At 33.4% G+C, this 14848-nt stretch overlaps 1 protein-coding gene across 7 annotated transcripts; it reads right to left on the bottom strand.

Annotated features, from left to right (window-relative positions):
- Positions 1-7445: 7445 nt before the first annotated feature.
- On the bottom strand, positions 7446-12657 carry LOC140881247 (endoribonuclease Dicer homolog 3-like). 7 transcript variants are annotated; one of them, XM_073286425.1, is made up of 12 exons: positions 12379-12656; positions 12018-12289; positions 11439-11905; positions 11286-11371; positions 10937-11133; positions 10638-10847; positions 10103-10550; positions 9603-9649; positions 8912-9235; positions 8137-8339; positions 7797-7908; positions 7446-7705 (listed from the first exon to the last, which is right to left on the bottom strand). In XM_073286425.1, exons 1-10 carry the CDS (start codon positions 12470-12472, stop codon positions 8241-8243), a joined length of 2244 nt encoding a protein of 747 aa, XP_073142526.1. In that variant the 5' UTR covers positions 12473-12656; the 3' UTR covers positions 7446-7705; positions 7797-7908; positions 8137-8240. The 7 variants fall into 7 exon arrangements, with proteins under 7 accessions (XP_073142526.1, XP_073142510.1, XP_073142533.1 ...); XM_073286409.1 differs by having other exon boundaries at positions 9380-9649; positions 10083-10550; positions 12379-12654; XM_073286432.1 differs by having other exon boundaries at positions 9380-9649; positions 10404-10550; positions 12379-12654.
- Positions 12658-14848: the final 2191 nt, after the last annotated feature.

Here is a 14848-nt window from a genome sequence, read left to right as displayed (position 1 = left end):
TTACGAAGTAGTGGAGGGATGTTCGTGTATTCCATGATCTTGTCCCAAATGAAAAGTGAATTTGCAAAATCAGAATATCAAAAGAACAAGGGTGACTAAGCTTAAATTGAGTCAGTCGTCAAATTTGATTGATAATCAGAAGCAAATGGAAAAAGCTACCTAAAAGGGTTCATTTGAAGATCGTTCCTTTAGTGTGCAGGCTACCACTTCTGCAAAAATAATGAATTGGATATAATAATTTTTTGGGAATCCTGAAGTGTTGCTGAGAGATGTTGAAAACATCGTGGATAACACCTCATTTGTCAACATATATTTGTGCATAAAATTGCATTTTATTTTTATGTCACATTCTATTTTAGACATAATTAGGACATGCATATTTTATTTGTGAATATCTCTGGCCGAAAGGTTACAAATTCTGATCAAATGAAAATTTTGATTTTTGCCCTATCTCTGACCTAGATTATCGGTGAAAATCAAGGGATTTATTGCCTATTTTAAATCGGATTTGTTACCGTTTTTGAAGAGTTACTGTTGGGGATTTTGTTACCGTTGGGGCCTACTCAGAATCCGAGCTAGAATAAGAAAAGCTCTGGTGTGTTATATATTTGTGTAATTATCTGTTTAAGGAAATATATTATTTCCTTGCTTTGTTTCCCACCATTGTATTCTCCGTTCTCTCTGTTTTTCAATTACCCTGAATTTCTCTTCTATCTTTCACACTCAAAATTCTAATGGCAGGAAAGGATTTTGATTCAAACAATATTCGTTCTGAGATGGGATATACGGAAGATGCTACGGAAGGTGTCACAGCACCTACATCACCACACCCTGTGGTTGAGCAAGCCATAGTTCCTGTTGCTGAAGAACCAGTGCCCCTGGATTCTATTGCTCCAGGAGAGCCAGACAATGAGATCGATGTGAAAAATTTGCCTGATATATCCGTGCTAAACAAGGTGTTTCCCACGAAACCCTTGACTCGCCGATCCAAGAGGAAAGCCGGATACAATCCTGATTATACAGCATCGAAAAGATTTCGAGGGAAGGGTCAACCAACCAGACCTTCTCTTGTGGACACCGAATTTTCTTCTGGTGATGCAAGCTCCAATGAGGATTTCAAGCTGGTGCATCGAAAAAGAGGGAAAGCCAGTGCGATGGAACCATCTATTCCAACTATCCCTGTTCCATTTGAATCAGAAGAAAAATCATCAAAGAAAGATTCGTCTTCTGAGGATGAATCCACAGAGTCAGAGACTCAATCTGTTGCTGTTTCTGATAAAGAAAAGGATGCATCTGCATCTACTCCTACTGTTAAGGAACCATCATCTGCTGCTTCTCCTGTTTTGTCTGATGATGAGGAGATGTCGATAGCTCAGTTCATGGCTAAAATGAAGAAGTCTGCAAGCAAGAAGCCTACATCCACTGCTACAGCTCCTGTTCCAGAATCTGAAGATGAACCAGACGAGGAGATGCTCGCAGAATTTGCTGACAACTGCCCTCAACCTTCTGATAGTTCTAGCTCTGATTCGAGTGAAGATTCAGATGCTGAGAAGGAGTTGGAAGAAAAGTCCGATTCTGATGACTCTGAAGAAAAAGAGGAAGGTGCTGAGGAAGGTGTTGCCGACACCCTGGACAACACCTTAGGTGAAGAATATCAGGTAAACTCGTCCTATTCATCTGTTTTTTACTCCAAGGAGATTGCTGATTACTGGGAGAAGTATGTTGATCGTGAGTTCTTGGAAGAACATAACATTGATGTGGAAAGCTACAAAGCTCAGAACATGGTGAGATTTTTCGAGGTAAGGAACATATTGTCTACTGTTACTACTGCTGGTCCTTATTGTAGAGAACTGGTGCGTGAGTTCTACTGCAATCTCACTGAAGCTGTGAAGGATCCTAGATATATGAAGTATGGGAAAGTTTATGTGCGTGGGCAGATCTTCTCCTTCAGCACTGCCATTACAAATGGATTTCTACAGACTCCTGCCTCTGATGATGCTGCTCTGCCTACCATGGATGAGATGACATCTGTCATCACTGGAGGACATGTCACTGTTTACCCAGCTCATCCTAAGAAACTACCAGCAGCCAAGCTCACTTATTTTTACTTTGTCCTCCATAAAACTGTCGTGAATACTTGGACTCCATCCAGAAATTCCAGTGTGGTTACCAAGCATCAAGCCCCTGTCTTGTATGCTATTGGTACTGGAATTGTATTCAACTTTGGCCAACTCGTGTTTGACACAGTCATGGCTTTTGCAGATGGTGCAAAACCTACACTGAAGCTGCCTTATCCATCACTCATCTATTCTATGCTGCTCTCTCAAGAGATTGAGAAGGATTATGATGAAGCACTTATTGCTCCAGTAGAGTTGCTAAAGATCGCACCTGCATTGCTCAAAGAAAATCGGAAGATAGACCTTTCTTGGTCTGAGTCAGCTGATGCCGCAGGTGTTGTGGCAGGTGCTGCCAACACCTCCTCTGCCACTGCTGTTTTTGTACCCCCCCCCCCCCCCTCTACTGCTCATGATGTTGATCCTGCATTCATACAAGCTCAATTGGTGCATGCTGAGCAGAAGATTGCACAAGCAAAGGCTGACCTAGCCTATTATGAAGGGTTAAAGGCTCACTATGAATCACTACTAAGCGGAGCTGGCCCTTCTGAACAAAAAGGGGGAGAAGGAAGTGAAGCAGAAGAAACGAAATCTGAGAGCAATCAATTTTAATCTTAGTTTCAGTTTCTTTTTTGTTTTGCTAGTTTAGTTTGATTTTTTTTTTTGTTTTTTGTTTATTTGTTTAGTATTGTTTTTTTTCTCTGATCCTAATCAAAACTTTTTTATGTGGTGTTAACTCTGATATGATTTCTTGTTTATGTTTCTCCTTGCTCTTATGGTTTCTGATTTAAGGTGTCATAGCAAGATGTTGCCAACATCTCGCGACAACACCTCTGGATATACTTAGGGGAAGAATCTATTCAGGGGGAGTTTTGATTAAGGGGGAGTTTAGTTGATATGTTTGTGAGTTAAATGTGTTTTGTCCAGAAAGGCAAAACGGGGGAGATTGAAAAGAATATTTTATTCCTTAAAATCATCCTAATTGAAAAAAATTTTATTTAATATCTTTTGCCTTTCTTGGACATGAAATAATTTTATATAAGTTATTTATTTTTTTAAATAACTTGATTTGAGATATGATTAAGTTTATCATAATATTTATTATCTTATCTCTAATGATTTAATTCCTTTACTATGTAAATTTGACTTGATCAAAAAGGAACAAGATCTAGAATCCTATGTTTACAAGGAAATAACTACAAGAAAGGATTCTAGACTATATATTGAAGGAAGGAGACCAATTAAAGTAGAACGAAAAAGCTTCAATATACGTACGTTGAGAAAAGGCTGCTGAAGCTTGGATCGGTCGTGGTTGCTTGAAGCCGTGAAGAACACTCGAAGATTGTTGATCGAAGAAGTGTGCTACTCACGTGTTTTGGCTTCAAGATCTTTCTCCTTACTTTGTTTTCGTTATTCTATTTCAAATAGAATATTTTAGGAGAACTTTTACTATTTACTTTCTCACTTGTTTTGAGAAATTGATTTTTATAATAATCACTAGTTTTAGGGTTTGTAAAACTCTTTGAAAGTTTTCTAGTGAAGTTTTGACCTGAGGTGCTGCAAGAGTATTTTATACTCTTGCTTAAATCATTTGAGTCTATTTATTTAGTTGCTTGTTTATTTTATTTACGCTTTAATTATATTCCGCTGCAAATTACTCAAGGTGTTATTGTAGGTGTTGTCAACACCTTGTGACAACACCTCAAACTGTTTATGTGCAACCCCTATTCCCTTACAGGTATGGTAGTAAACTGGTGAGGGTAAACTGATGGAGTCAGTTTAGCGTCTCCGGCTAGTTGCGCGAGGCAGTTTAGCTTCCACAATTCAGTTTAGCGAGGGTAAACTGATGGAGTCAGTTTAGCGTCTCCGGCTAGTTCAGTTTGGCCTTCTTTTAGATTAGTTGAACTTCGTAATATAATTGTAAACACCAAAACTTAATTTCCCAACACAAAGTGTAGGAGATGATTAGATGTCTTTTCAACTACTTTCTTGTAAATGCAATCAATTAATGTGGTGAGAGATATAATTTTAAATTAAAATATAATAATAAATGAAAAGATTATAATTGTCACATAAAATATGATATTACATTAACACCCTTAATAATGAGCCTCAAAATTACCAAAAACTTCATTTTGGTTGGCCAGATTCTAGCCATTTAGCACTGAATTTTACAATATTTTCCATATATGCCCATGCAATTAATATCAGTCATTCATATTTTTTGGACAATGTAGTAAATACACAATGCAAAAAATTTGCCCACAATTCATATTTTTATAATAATAATAATAATAATAATAATAAACCAAAATAAGAATTATATATTTAGAAAATTAAAAAATAATCTATAAGAAAAAAGAGATAGTAGAAATGTTTTATGTTTATAATTTTCTTCTCCTAATAAAAAAATGAATTATGAATATGATGACTACCACTAAATAAATGCACCGGTTAAATGATTAAGCAACACATTGATTTCTACAAATTTCATATCCTAAAATTGTCCCTAAATTTTATATTATTTTTTCATCTATGTCCATGCAATTAATACCAAACATTTATATTTTTTGAACAATGTAGTAAATACACAATGCAAAAACTTTACCCATTATTCGTATTTTTATAGTAAAAATAAAAATAAAGATAAATATATATATATATATATTTATATATATATTATAGTTTTTCGTCGTCTCATTCCACAAATCAAATGATAATTTCTTAACTAAAAGTTTATATTTCATATATATATATATATATATGATATAACATGTGAATATCATTTAAGAATTAAAAATATATATATTTGTGATGGAAAGACAATCTCCGATCCCTATTAGTTTTGTTATGTTCATCAACTATGCTCAATTCTGTGTCCATCATATACAAGTTAACTCACCTATTGTACGGGTCAATTCATGACTTGTACATGGTGAAAATGGTTAGTGAGCAGCATAGCAAAATTCATATATATATATATGCTATGTTGCTCACCAACTATGCTCAACTCTGTGTCCACAATGTACAAGTCAGCTCACCTATTGTACGGGTCAACTCATGACTTGTACATGGTGGGCATGGTTGGTGTGCAGCATAGCAAAACTCGTATATATATATATATATATATATATATATATATATATATATATATATATATATATATATATATATATATATATATATATATATATATATATATGAGCTTTGCTATGCTGCCACAACTATGCTCAATTCTGTGCCCATCATGTACAAGTCAACTCACCTATTATACGGGTCAACTCATGACTTATACATGGTGGGCACGGAGGTGGGCATGGTTGATGAGCATCATAACAAAACTCATATATATATATATATAAGTTTTGCTATGCTGCCCACCAACTATGCTCAACTCTGTGTCCACCATGTACAAGTCAACTCACATATTGTACGGGTCAACTCATGACTTGTACATGGTGGGCACGGAGGTGGTCATGATTGGTGTGCAGCATAACAAAACTCATATATATATATGAGTTTTGTTATGCTGCCCACCAACTGTGCCCACCATGTACAAGTCAGCTCACATATTGTACGGGACTCATGACTTGTACGTGGTGGACACGGAGGTGGGCACGGTTTGGGGGCAGCATAACAAAACACTATATATATATATATATATATATATATATATATATATATATAAGTCTATAAATTGAATTTGTATGATATTGCAGCATAAATCGAACACAAAATAAAAGGTCAAATAATTAATGAGTAAAAATTATTTTGGTACATGAACTATTGATAAAATGTCAAATTGGTGCATGAACTATTGAAAATGGTTTAATTGGTATATGATCAAACTCAAAAGTCAATTTTGCCATTTACTTAAATTGCTTTTAAGTTGAATATTGTTATTAAATTGATTAATTGAACTACATACATATTTTTGTATTTTAAATTATTATATTAATTATAATTGTAAATATAAATTCATATTTACTAATTAATAATGATATACTATAAAAAAAAAGATTATATATCATGTATATGAAAAAGTATTCAACATAAAATTTGTAGATCATAAATGAAAAAAATACACACATATATCATTTTTTATTTTGATTAATATAAATAATAATATTATAACATAGATAAACAAAAAAATATCTATTATTAATCTTTTTAATAAATAGTATTTTTTAATATATAATTTATCAATGGTTATATATATGTGTGTATGTGCATGTTTGTATTAATTAATATTTACAATCTTTCGTACAATAAGTACGATCCCTTGTTTATAATATAAAATTTAAATAAATATAAATTTATGCTTATAATTTTATTAATAAAATAATTTTGAAAAATAAAATGTGTATCTATTTTAATTTAACAAAAATATTATTAGATTTTAAAATAATGTAGGTAAAGGGTAAAATTGACTTTATAAGTTGATTATGTACCAATTAAATCATTTTCAATAGTTCATGTACCAATTTGACATTTTACCAATAATTCGTGTATCAAAATCAATTTTACTCAATAATTAATATATATATATATATATAATTCCATGGGTCATGAAGCCCATCTGGGGTCTGCTGACCGATGTTTTCCCGGTGAAGGGATTCCGTAGGCGGCCGTATTTCATCGTGTCCGGTGTGGCCGGAGCACTCTGCGCTCTGACCTTGGCTTCTGGCGGCCGCGTGGCGGTGGCATTGGCCTTGGGTTGCTTGATGGGGATATCTGCCGGCGTGGCCATGGCGGACGTGGTGATCGATGCTTGCATAGCGAGAAATAGCATCGAGATAAGGTCTCTGGCTGCTGATATGCAGAGCCTTTGCGGGTTTTGTTCGTCTGCTGGAGCTCTCTTGGGCTATTCCACCAGTGGCTTTTTTGTTCATCACATTGGACCTCAGGTCAGATAACCTTTTGTTTATTTAATCAAACATTTTTTGAAAGACTCAAATATATATTTTCATAAACATATATACGTACTTAATCTTTAATATTATTATTATTATATATATGGAACATTAGGTCTTTTGGCGATTGTCATGATCTTTTTTTTTTGTATTTAAAAAAAAATATTAGACAATTTTTTGATTTTTTGAAAATTATATTTAAGACGATCAGGTTAATCTGGCCGTCGCTCTTGAAGGACCAAATCAAATCTGGCCGTTCATAGATATTTTAAAATAAATTATTAAAAAAATTAAAAAAAATATGGATGAGCTTCACTCTCGTGTTGTTTCCTCGCGTGTTGGAGGGAGCGAGAGTTATTTGGGCCGATGAAGCCCAACTTCATCGGCCCTTGTACGTGTTCTTAAGGGGAAAAAACCATTTAAACAAAATTTATTTTGCATAAATATTTATCACCATTTAAACAAATTAAGGGTTGTATATCTATCTATTCACTACTAACAATCTTCCCCAGTCTTTCCAATTCATGCATCATCAGTAGTGCAGCTGAATCAAATGAACTCTTCTTATCCGCTCTCGCCTCCCCTGTGAGTTTAATTACGCGGAAATCTGGAATAGTAAGACTGATTTCTGACTCAAAACTACTGAAGCCTTGCACGTCACCAAACTGAATGGGAGTCCTGTAAACCGAAGATTAACTTTATTCTAGAGTGTTTAAAATACAGAATGACGTTAAATTGAGTACTGTACTAACATCAAAGTTATGCTAACCTTGATTTTTGCTCCCTGTCGCCAAAAGAAGGCAATGGCCATTGAAGTTTCTCGCAGAGGGCGCGCAGTGAGATCCGGGGTCCTCCTTTCTTCATGTCAACTGGTGGCACCACTGTTTGACAAAGAAAGTGTCACAACCTATGTGAAATTATTATATGCTCAGCACCAAATAGTATGTAGATCATATAAATTGAACTATGCCTTATATGTACTGTCTCAAAGGATTAACATTTGATGTACAAGTACATCTATTCTAAAATAGGAGATATCACAAAAACACTACAGGTACAAGCACTGATGAATGAAGTGTTTTTTCACATGGTTTTTTTAAGACCAATACCGGGAATGTCAAGATCTTTAGAATCACTGGCTTTTTCAGTGGATTCCCCATTCAACTCATCACTTGGTATATTTGGCTGAGTTGTCTTGCTGCATGCTACGTATTCAGAACCTTTGCTTGAATGTCGAGGATCTGATGTTACCATCAGATGAGCCCTGATCCGGCTTGTGATTTTTACGATAGGAAGATGAAATTCCTTTGGCCTGCCATCAAATCAAAGCACCTAAATCTGGGAAGCTTGGATGCTTCAATATGAACACCATAACATAATTTTGTGAATTTTGTGAAGCAAAAGCTGATAAGTGCTTCCTAAAAGCTATCTCAAACACTACCTAAGTTAGCATGTAACATTCTATCAGTAACTGATAATGTGCACTTAGTTATAGTCGAACAAGTGTTTGTCATCGTACAAAAAGATACAAATGTTAACAAAGTTACAACCCAAATCTGTTATCCTGTATCCTGTAGAACAGTAGTCCAAGTGCCATATTTCATAATTGTTATGCATAAGTCAGTCACAAATAACAGTAGGATCAATTGTTGCCTTCCATAAGTTACCAAAAGGGGGACTTAAGGTGATAATAGCCTGACGTGCCAAAAGAAGTCGAGGTACATGTAGCAAACAGCGACAAAACATGCATCTTGCATGTACTGTATTACCTCTAGTCTTTGCATATTGCCTTCTAGAGTTGGTAGACTAGGAAATTGTGAAAATTAGGCAAAGAATTTATAGGATTGAAGAGTAAATTTCTCATAAATTCAAGCAGAAAGCAACCTCTAATTTCTCCAACAAACAATGAGCTGCCATTCCCTTTGCAGCTGTCTTGTTGGGTCCAGAGCCTTGCCCATTCAATAGCACATCTTCAAGCTGTAAAGTAAATTCTGCATGCATGGAATCTCCTTTTTTAGTATAATCTTTGTTTAAGAAACCAAGAGAGTCGCACAACTCTTTTAGCTCACGGAAAGGAGCAAGTTCGAGCTCTTCAGGAGTCACAATCGGCGATAGAAGCGGTTCAACAACCTTCCAAACTTCATCCAAATCTAATTTAGAATCAATAAGGATAGCCCCAACTATGCTTTCGAACAAGTCTCCAAGTGCCTATGACAGAAAAGGAAAACACTCAACAAATTATTAAAACAAATGGGAATATATTAGATGAAAATCAAAAAGCAAAAGCATGGTCTGATGATAGGAAGTCAGCACTAAGTAGTCAATAAATTTTTTACATTAAAAAAGCCTCACCCAAGGAATTATGATTTCTGGTGATAATGTCATGCTGCTCATACCAGAAACGTACTTGGCAAATGATGATATTTGATCTCTAAGAGATTCTGAGCGATGCAGTATGTGTGGATGAAGGTTGTTTCTCACAGTGTAAAAGGCAAAGTTGTTTTTGTTCACGGATGCGGAACGTAAATTTGTCAACCCCTTTGGACCAATATCTTTATGATTTTCATAAAAATACCTCGTGATAAGTATGTCCAGTACAGAGTCGCCCAGAAATTCCAGCCGCTGTATATGATAAATAGGAAAGAACCGTTGATTTTAGGAGATTTAGTTGTGATGTAAATTCTCTATAAGAAATGTAGCATTATTTTCCACAAAATCTTTTCAGAAAAAAAAGTGAGAAACACAGTGAGTTTGAGTTTACTAAAATCTCTACTTTAACTTCCTTGTTTCTTATTCTCAACTAGTGGTAAGACAAAGAAGTTAAAGTAATCTCGTTAAACAATTAAATGAAAAACAAATTCGATGACCCTACTTGCAAATATCACCTCGTTCAAATTCGATTGATTCTATCATTAGACTAAATCAACACGAGTTTAACACCTGGGAAAGTTTCCGAAGAAGTATATATAGCTTGTGACACGTTTTCTTGCGCAAGTACTGATAACAAAGGAGCACAAGACATGATATTTAATTTATTTATTCTTTGGCTTCAAACCTGGTAACAATAATCCAAACCTTCAGATGCATGAGTTATGGCCACTAGCAACAATCCCTTGAAATTAAATTTATAGCCAATCTTCGACTCTAGAATGTTGATAGCTTCAATATGTGGAGCATAAGAATGAAGAGAAGCAGCTTTAATAGCATCATGTACTGATGAAGGCTCGAGTTCAGTCACTATGCCTAGCCACTTCATCAAACTAAGGGTAGCAGTTAACCCGCCACCAACATAATATGCTCCAATTAGAGCTTCAACACAGTCAGATATATCCTTTGAAATCATCCATCGATGACCTTTACTGCACGTGTTTCCCACCTTTATTTTTACATCCTCTGTGAAAAATTTGTCATCCATAGGAACCTCCCTTGTATCCACGCAGTGATTGCACGGAGAAGGCCATACTGAGCGTTGTCCAGGAGCGGTCCACTTACATGGATCAAATGCACAATCTCGAATATATCCCTATAATGCTATAATAAATAAAAGAAACAATGCACAATCTAGCAAATATATCCAAAAGCTAGCATATGACAGAAGATTAGGCTCCACCTGCAATTTGCGATCGACTCCGAATTTATGAAGTGCTGGGTTGCCAACAATCGTGGAACGATGATCAGTTAATGGTCCTTCTTCCTTCTTTGGATACTCGAGAAAGAGGTGGCAGCTTACAGCATACTTTAAAACTGCATCTCCGAGCGTTTCCAACCTCTGCAAGGAGAAACGTTCTGCACATCTTACTGTGGTGAGAGCTTCCAAAATCTGATCATGAATGAATTATTAGATTAAATCATAAAATACCAAAGGAATTACAATTGAAGTTAATCGTTAACAGCTACAAAGGTACATACCACCGAGCTTGGAATATTTAATTCGCCAGTATGATGTGCTATTTCTTGCCTAAGTTGGCTAGCCAACATCAAAGACTCCATTCGGTGCATTAGTGAAGGTAACAAGTAGAATGACTTCATTGCATCTGTTCTGAGGTCAGTTCCAATCAGAAGTTCCGGCGGTATACGTTCAGGTTGAGATGACTTTTTCCCACTACCTTTTGGTTTATGTATACAAGAAGCACCCAAAAATTAAGAAATTTTTTTATGGAGTTGTTCTAGCAGACGAGTCGATTCAAACATTCAAAGAAACATACAAAATACCATAATCAATAAAGTGGTAAAAGTTGCGACAAGAAACTTCACACACCTTTGTTTACCAGAAGATTGCGTGGATTGTGGCTCTGCTTCAGAAGCAACAGAGGCTGCTCTGGATATTTTAGAAGAATTCTATGCCTGAACAAAAGTAAAAGTAAGTAATGGGAAACTAAGGGTGGAATAGAAATAGAAAATCACTACAGACCACTTTTTCTTATAATAACCAGACGTATCAGAAGGTGCATCCAAAATAGAGTAAATTTTGCCAGTATGGATGGCAACAACTACCATCCCCTTGAGGTTTTCTACGGAAACAGATCTGTTGGCCAAGTGAATCACGTTGCCATCCAATTTAGTGACGACCGAATCTTCCAAATGAGCTGACGAGTTTTTGTCGATGGATTCAGGTTGCTTAGAACTTAACCAAGCATTTTGTTTCAGAAATTCTACTGCTGAAACACAAGAATCAATCCCTGTCCAGTTGATTCTCACACATTCCTGACCACCCTCTTCCACCGACTCCAGGGGCAATAGTAAATAACTATTAGACAAATCCCATAGGGATTCCTCGGTATCTAGTACAAAACTCTTCTGCCCAGATGATGATTTAACAAACAGTTCGCCAAATAAACCATTAACCATCAGTTCTTGAAAGCATCTTGCCTTTGCCATCTGTTGGAAAAAGAGATTGTCACTGAATTGGATTGATATGAGTAGAACAAATAGTGGAGTGACCACATACACATATAAAGATGGAAAATTATATCAGAAATAACTTAGAAACCTGTTTAGCATCCAAATTTGTAAGACCAGAGAAGGAAACAGATGATCTAACAAATTCTGCTATCAAGTACAATTCCACTTCAATATTTCCCACATCACCGTCAAGCTTTGTCTCCAATAGAAGCACAAAACTGGAAAATTTCTCTTCGCTAATGTTACAAGAAAAGTCCATTTTGTATGCATAAAAAGTGGCACCGTCGAGTTTATCTCCCAAAGTTCCAGACAACGAGCGTACGCTAACAGAACCGTGTAACTCCTTTCTCTTCTTTGTCCCTAGAAGCATTGCAACAGGCGGAAAAGGCAGCATCAAACACTATTTAAAATTCTTTTTTAAAGAAACTCGAAAATTCAAGTAACTATACCTGCCCCTGAAGATATTACTTTGACATCAGTCGTTGCTTTAGTTTCCATTGTGTTAGTTTTCTGGTTCTTGAAAACACAGCGCGCCACGATCATACACTGGGGGTGCCCAACTCACACACGAGGATAGGTTGTGCAAAGAAACAGAGAGAAGAGTGTAAGTACAACGAATCGTTTGGGGGATCTTCTCGTGCAGTGGCGGAAGAGGGAAGACTCGGGAGACTTTTGGGAAAGTCGACGCTGCATCAATGGCCAAGGCTTGTGGAGCCAACGTGCAAAAAAACATGGCTGAGCCAATCATGGTGCAGAGGGCGCCTTTTTTGTCCCTACATTCTTTAAGTCATCGTCAGTTTTCTTTTATTTTTTTTTAATGATAATGTTTTTAAAATTTTCACACTCAAACTGTCAAACATGACTTTGAATTCAGTCTTTGTTAAATATATATCTATTCTATTATAAATATGTAGCTTTCATTGTGAATTTACTTTGGTACCTTTATTAATTGTTTTTTTTATTAATTGTTTTTTTCATAAATTGTTGTGCATTATTTGTTTGGTTTTGTTATCATACATTATTTTTAAATTCATTGATTATTTTAAAAATAAAGCTAAAAATTATGTTCTTAAATAATTTTTTCCTACCAATAATTTTTACTTTAGTACCATTTTTAATTGTTTTACTTATTATTTTTTTTTATTTTCTCATTCATTATTGTGCATTGTTTGTTTGTTATTTTCTCATTATTGTCATTAACAAAAAATTATATGTTTAAAACTATATACCTAAATAAAAATATCAACTACATCATGTGATTTGGTTTCTTATATCTTCTATTATAAATATGTAGCATTTATTGTGAATTTACTTTGGTACCCTTATTAATTACTTTTCTTATTAATTGTTTTTTTAATTAATTGTTGTGCATTATTTGTTTGGTTTTGTTATCATACATTATTTTTAAATTCATTGATTATTTTAAAAATAAAGCTAAAAATTATGTTCTTAAATAATTTTTTCCTACCAATAATTTTTACTTTGGTACCATTTTTAATTGTTTTACTTATTAATTGTTTTTTTTATTTTCTCATTCATTATTGTGCATTGTTTGTTTGTTATTTTCTCATTATTGTCGTAACAAAAAATTATATGTTTAAAACTATATACCTAATAAAAATATCAACTACATCACGTGATTTGGTTTCTTATATCTATTATAAATATTTAGCTTTCATTGTGAATTTACTTTGGTACCCTTATTAATTGTTTTTCTTATTAATTGTTTTTTTTCATTAATTGTTGTGCATTATTTGCTTGGTTTTGTTATCATACATTATTTTTAAATTCATTGATTATTTTAAAAATAAAGCTAAAAATTATATTCTTAAATAATTTTTTCCTACCAATAATTTTTACTTTAGTACCATTTTTAATTGTTTTACTTATTATTTTTTTTTATTTTATCATTCATTATTGTGCATTGTTTGTTTGTTATTTTCTCATTATTGTCATTAACAAAAAATTATATGTTTAAAACTATATACCTAAATAAAAATATCAACTACATCATGTGATTTGGTTTCTTATATCTTCTATTATAAATATGTAGCATTTATTGTGAATTTACTTTGGTACCCTTATTAATTGTTTTTCTTATTAATTGTTTTTTAATTAATTGTTGTGCATTATTTGTTTGGTTTTGTTATCATACATTATTTTTAAATTCATTGATTATTTTAAAAATAAAGCTAAAAATTATGTTCTTAAATAATTTTTTCCTACCAATAATTTTTACTTTGGTACCATTTTTAATTGTTTTACTTATTAATTGTTTTTTTTATTTTCTCATTCATTATTGTGCATTGTTTGTTTGTTATTTTCTCATTATTGTCGTAACAAAAAATTATATGTTTAAAACTATATACCTAATAAAAATATCAACTACATCACGTGATTTGGTTTCTTATATCTATTATAAATATTTAGCTTTCATTGTGAATTTACTTTGGTACCCTTATTAATTGTTTTTCTTATTAATTGTTTTTTTTCATTAATTGTTGTGCATTATTTGTTTGGTTTTGTTATCATACATTATTTTTAAATTCATTGATTATTTTAAAAATAAAGCTAAAAATTATATTCTTAAATAATTTTTTCCTACCAATAATTTTTACTTTGGTACCATTTTTAATTGTTTTACTTATTAATTGTTTTTTTTATTTTCTCATTCATTATTGTGCATTGTTTGTTATTTTCTCATTATTGTCATTAACAAAAAATTATATGTTTAAAACTATATACCTAAATAAAAATATTAACTACATCATGTGATTTGGTTTCTTATATATTATCTTATAAATATGTAGCTTTCATTGTGAATTTACTTTGGTACACTTATTAATTGCTTTTCTTATTAATTGTTTTTTTTCATTAATTGTTGTGCATTAATTGTTTGGTTTTGTTATCATACATTAT

Source organism: Henckelia pumila, chromosome 1, assembly GCF_033568475.1.
Source record: "Henckelia pumila isolate YLH828 chromosome 1, ASM3356847v2, whole genome shotgun sequence".
NCBI lineage: Eukaryota > Viridiplantae > Streptophyta > Magnoliopsida > Lamiales > Gesneriaceae > Henckelia > Henckelia pumila.
This window is presented reverse-complemented; position numbering and strand designations above follow the sequence as displayed.

Bases quoted from the DNA above. Each gene is read 5' to 3' on its own strand.
- LOC140881247 (XM_073286409.1), bottom strand. From the start codon at position 12,472: ATGATCGTGGCGCGCTGTGTTTTCAAGAACCAGAAAACTAACACAATG. The intron at 12,290-12,378 runs GTATAGTTACTT...CAATGCTTCTAG, and splicing joins AGTAATATCTTCAGGGGCAG to GGACAAAGAAGAGAAAGGAG. The intron at 9,236-9,379 runs GTGAGGCTTTTT...TTTCTGTCATAG, and splicing joins CAGAAATCATAATTCCTTGG to GCACTTGGAGACTTGTTCGA.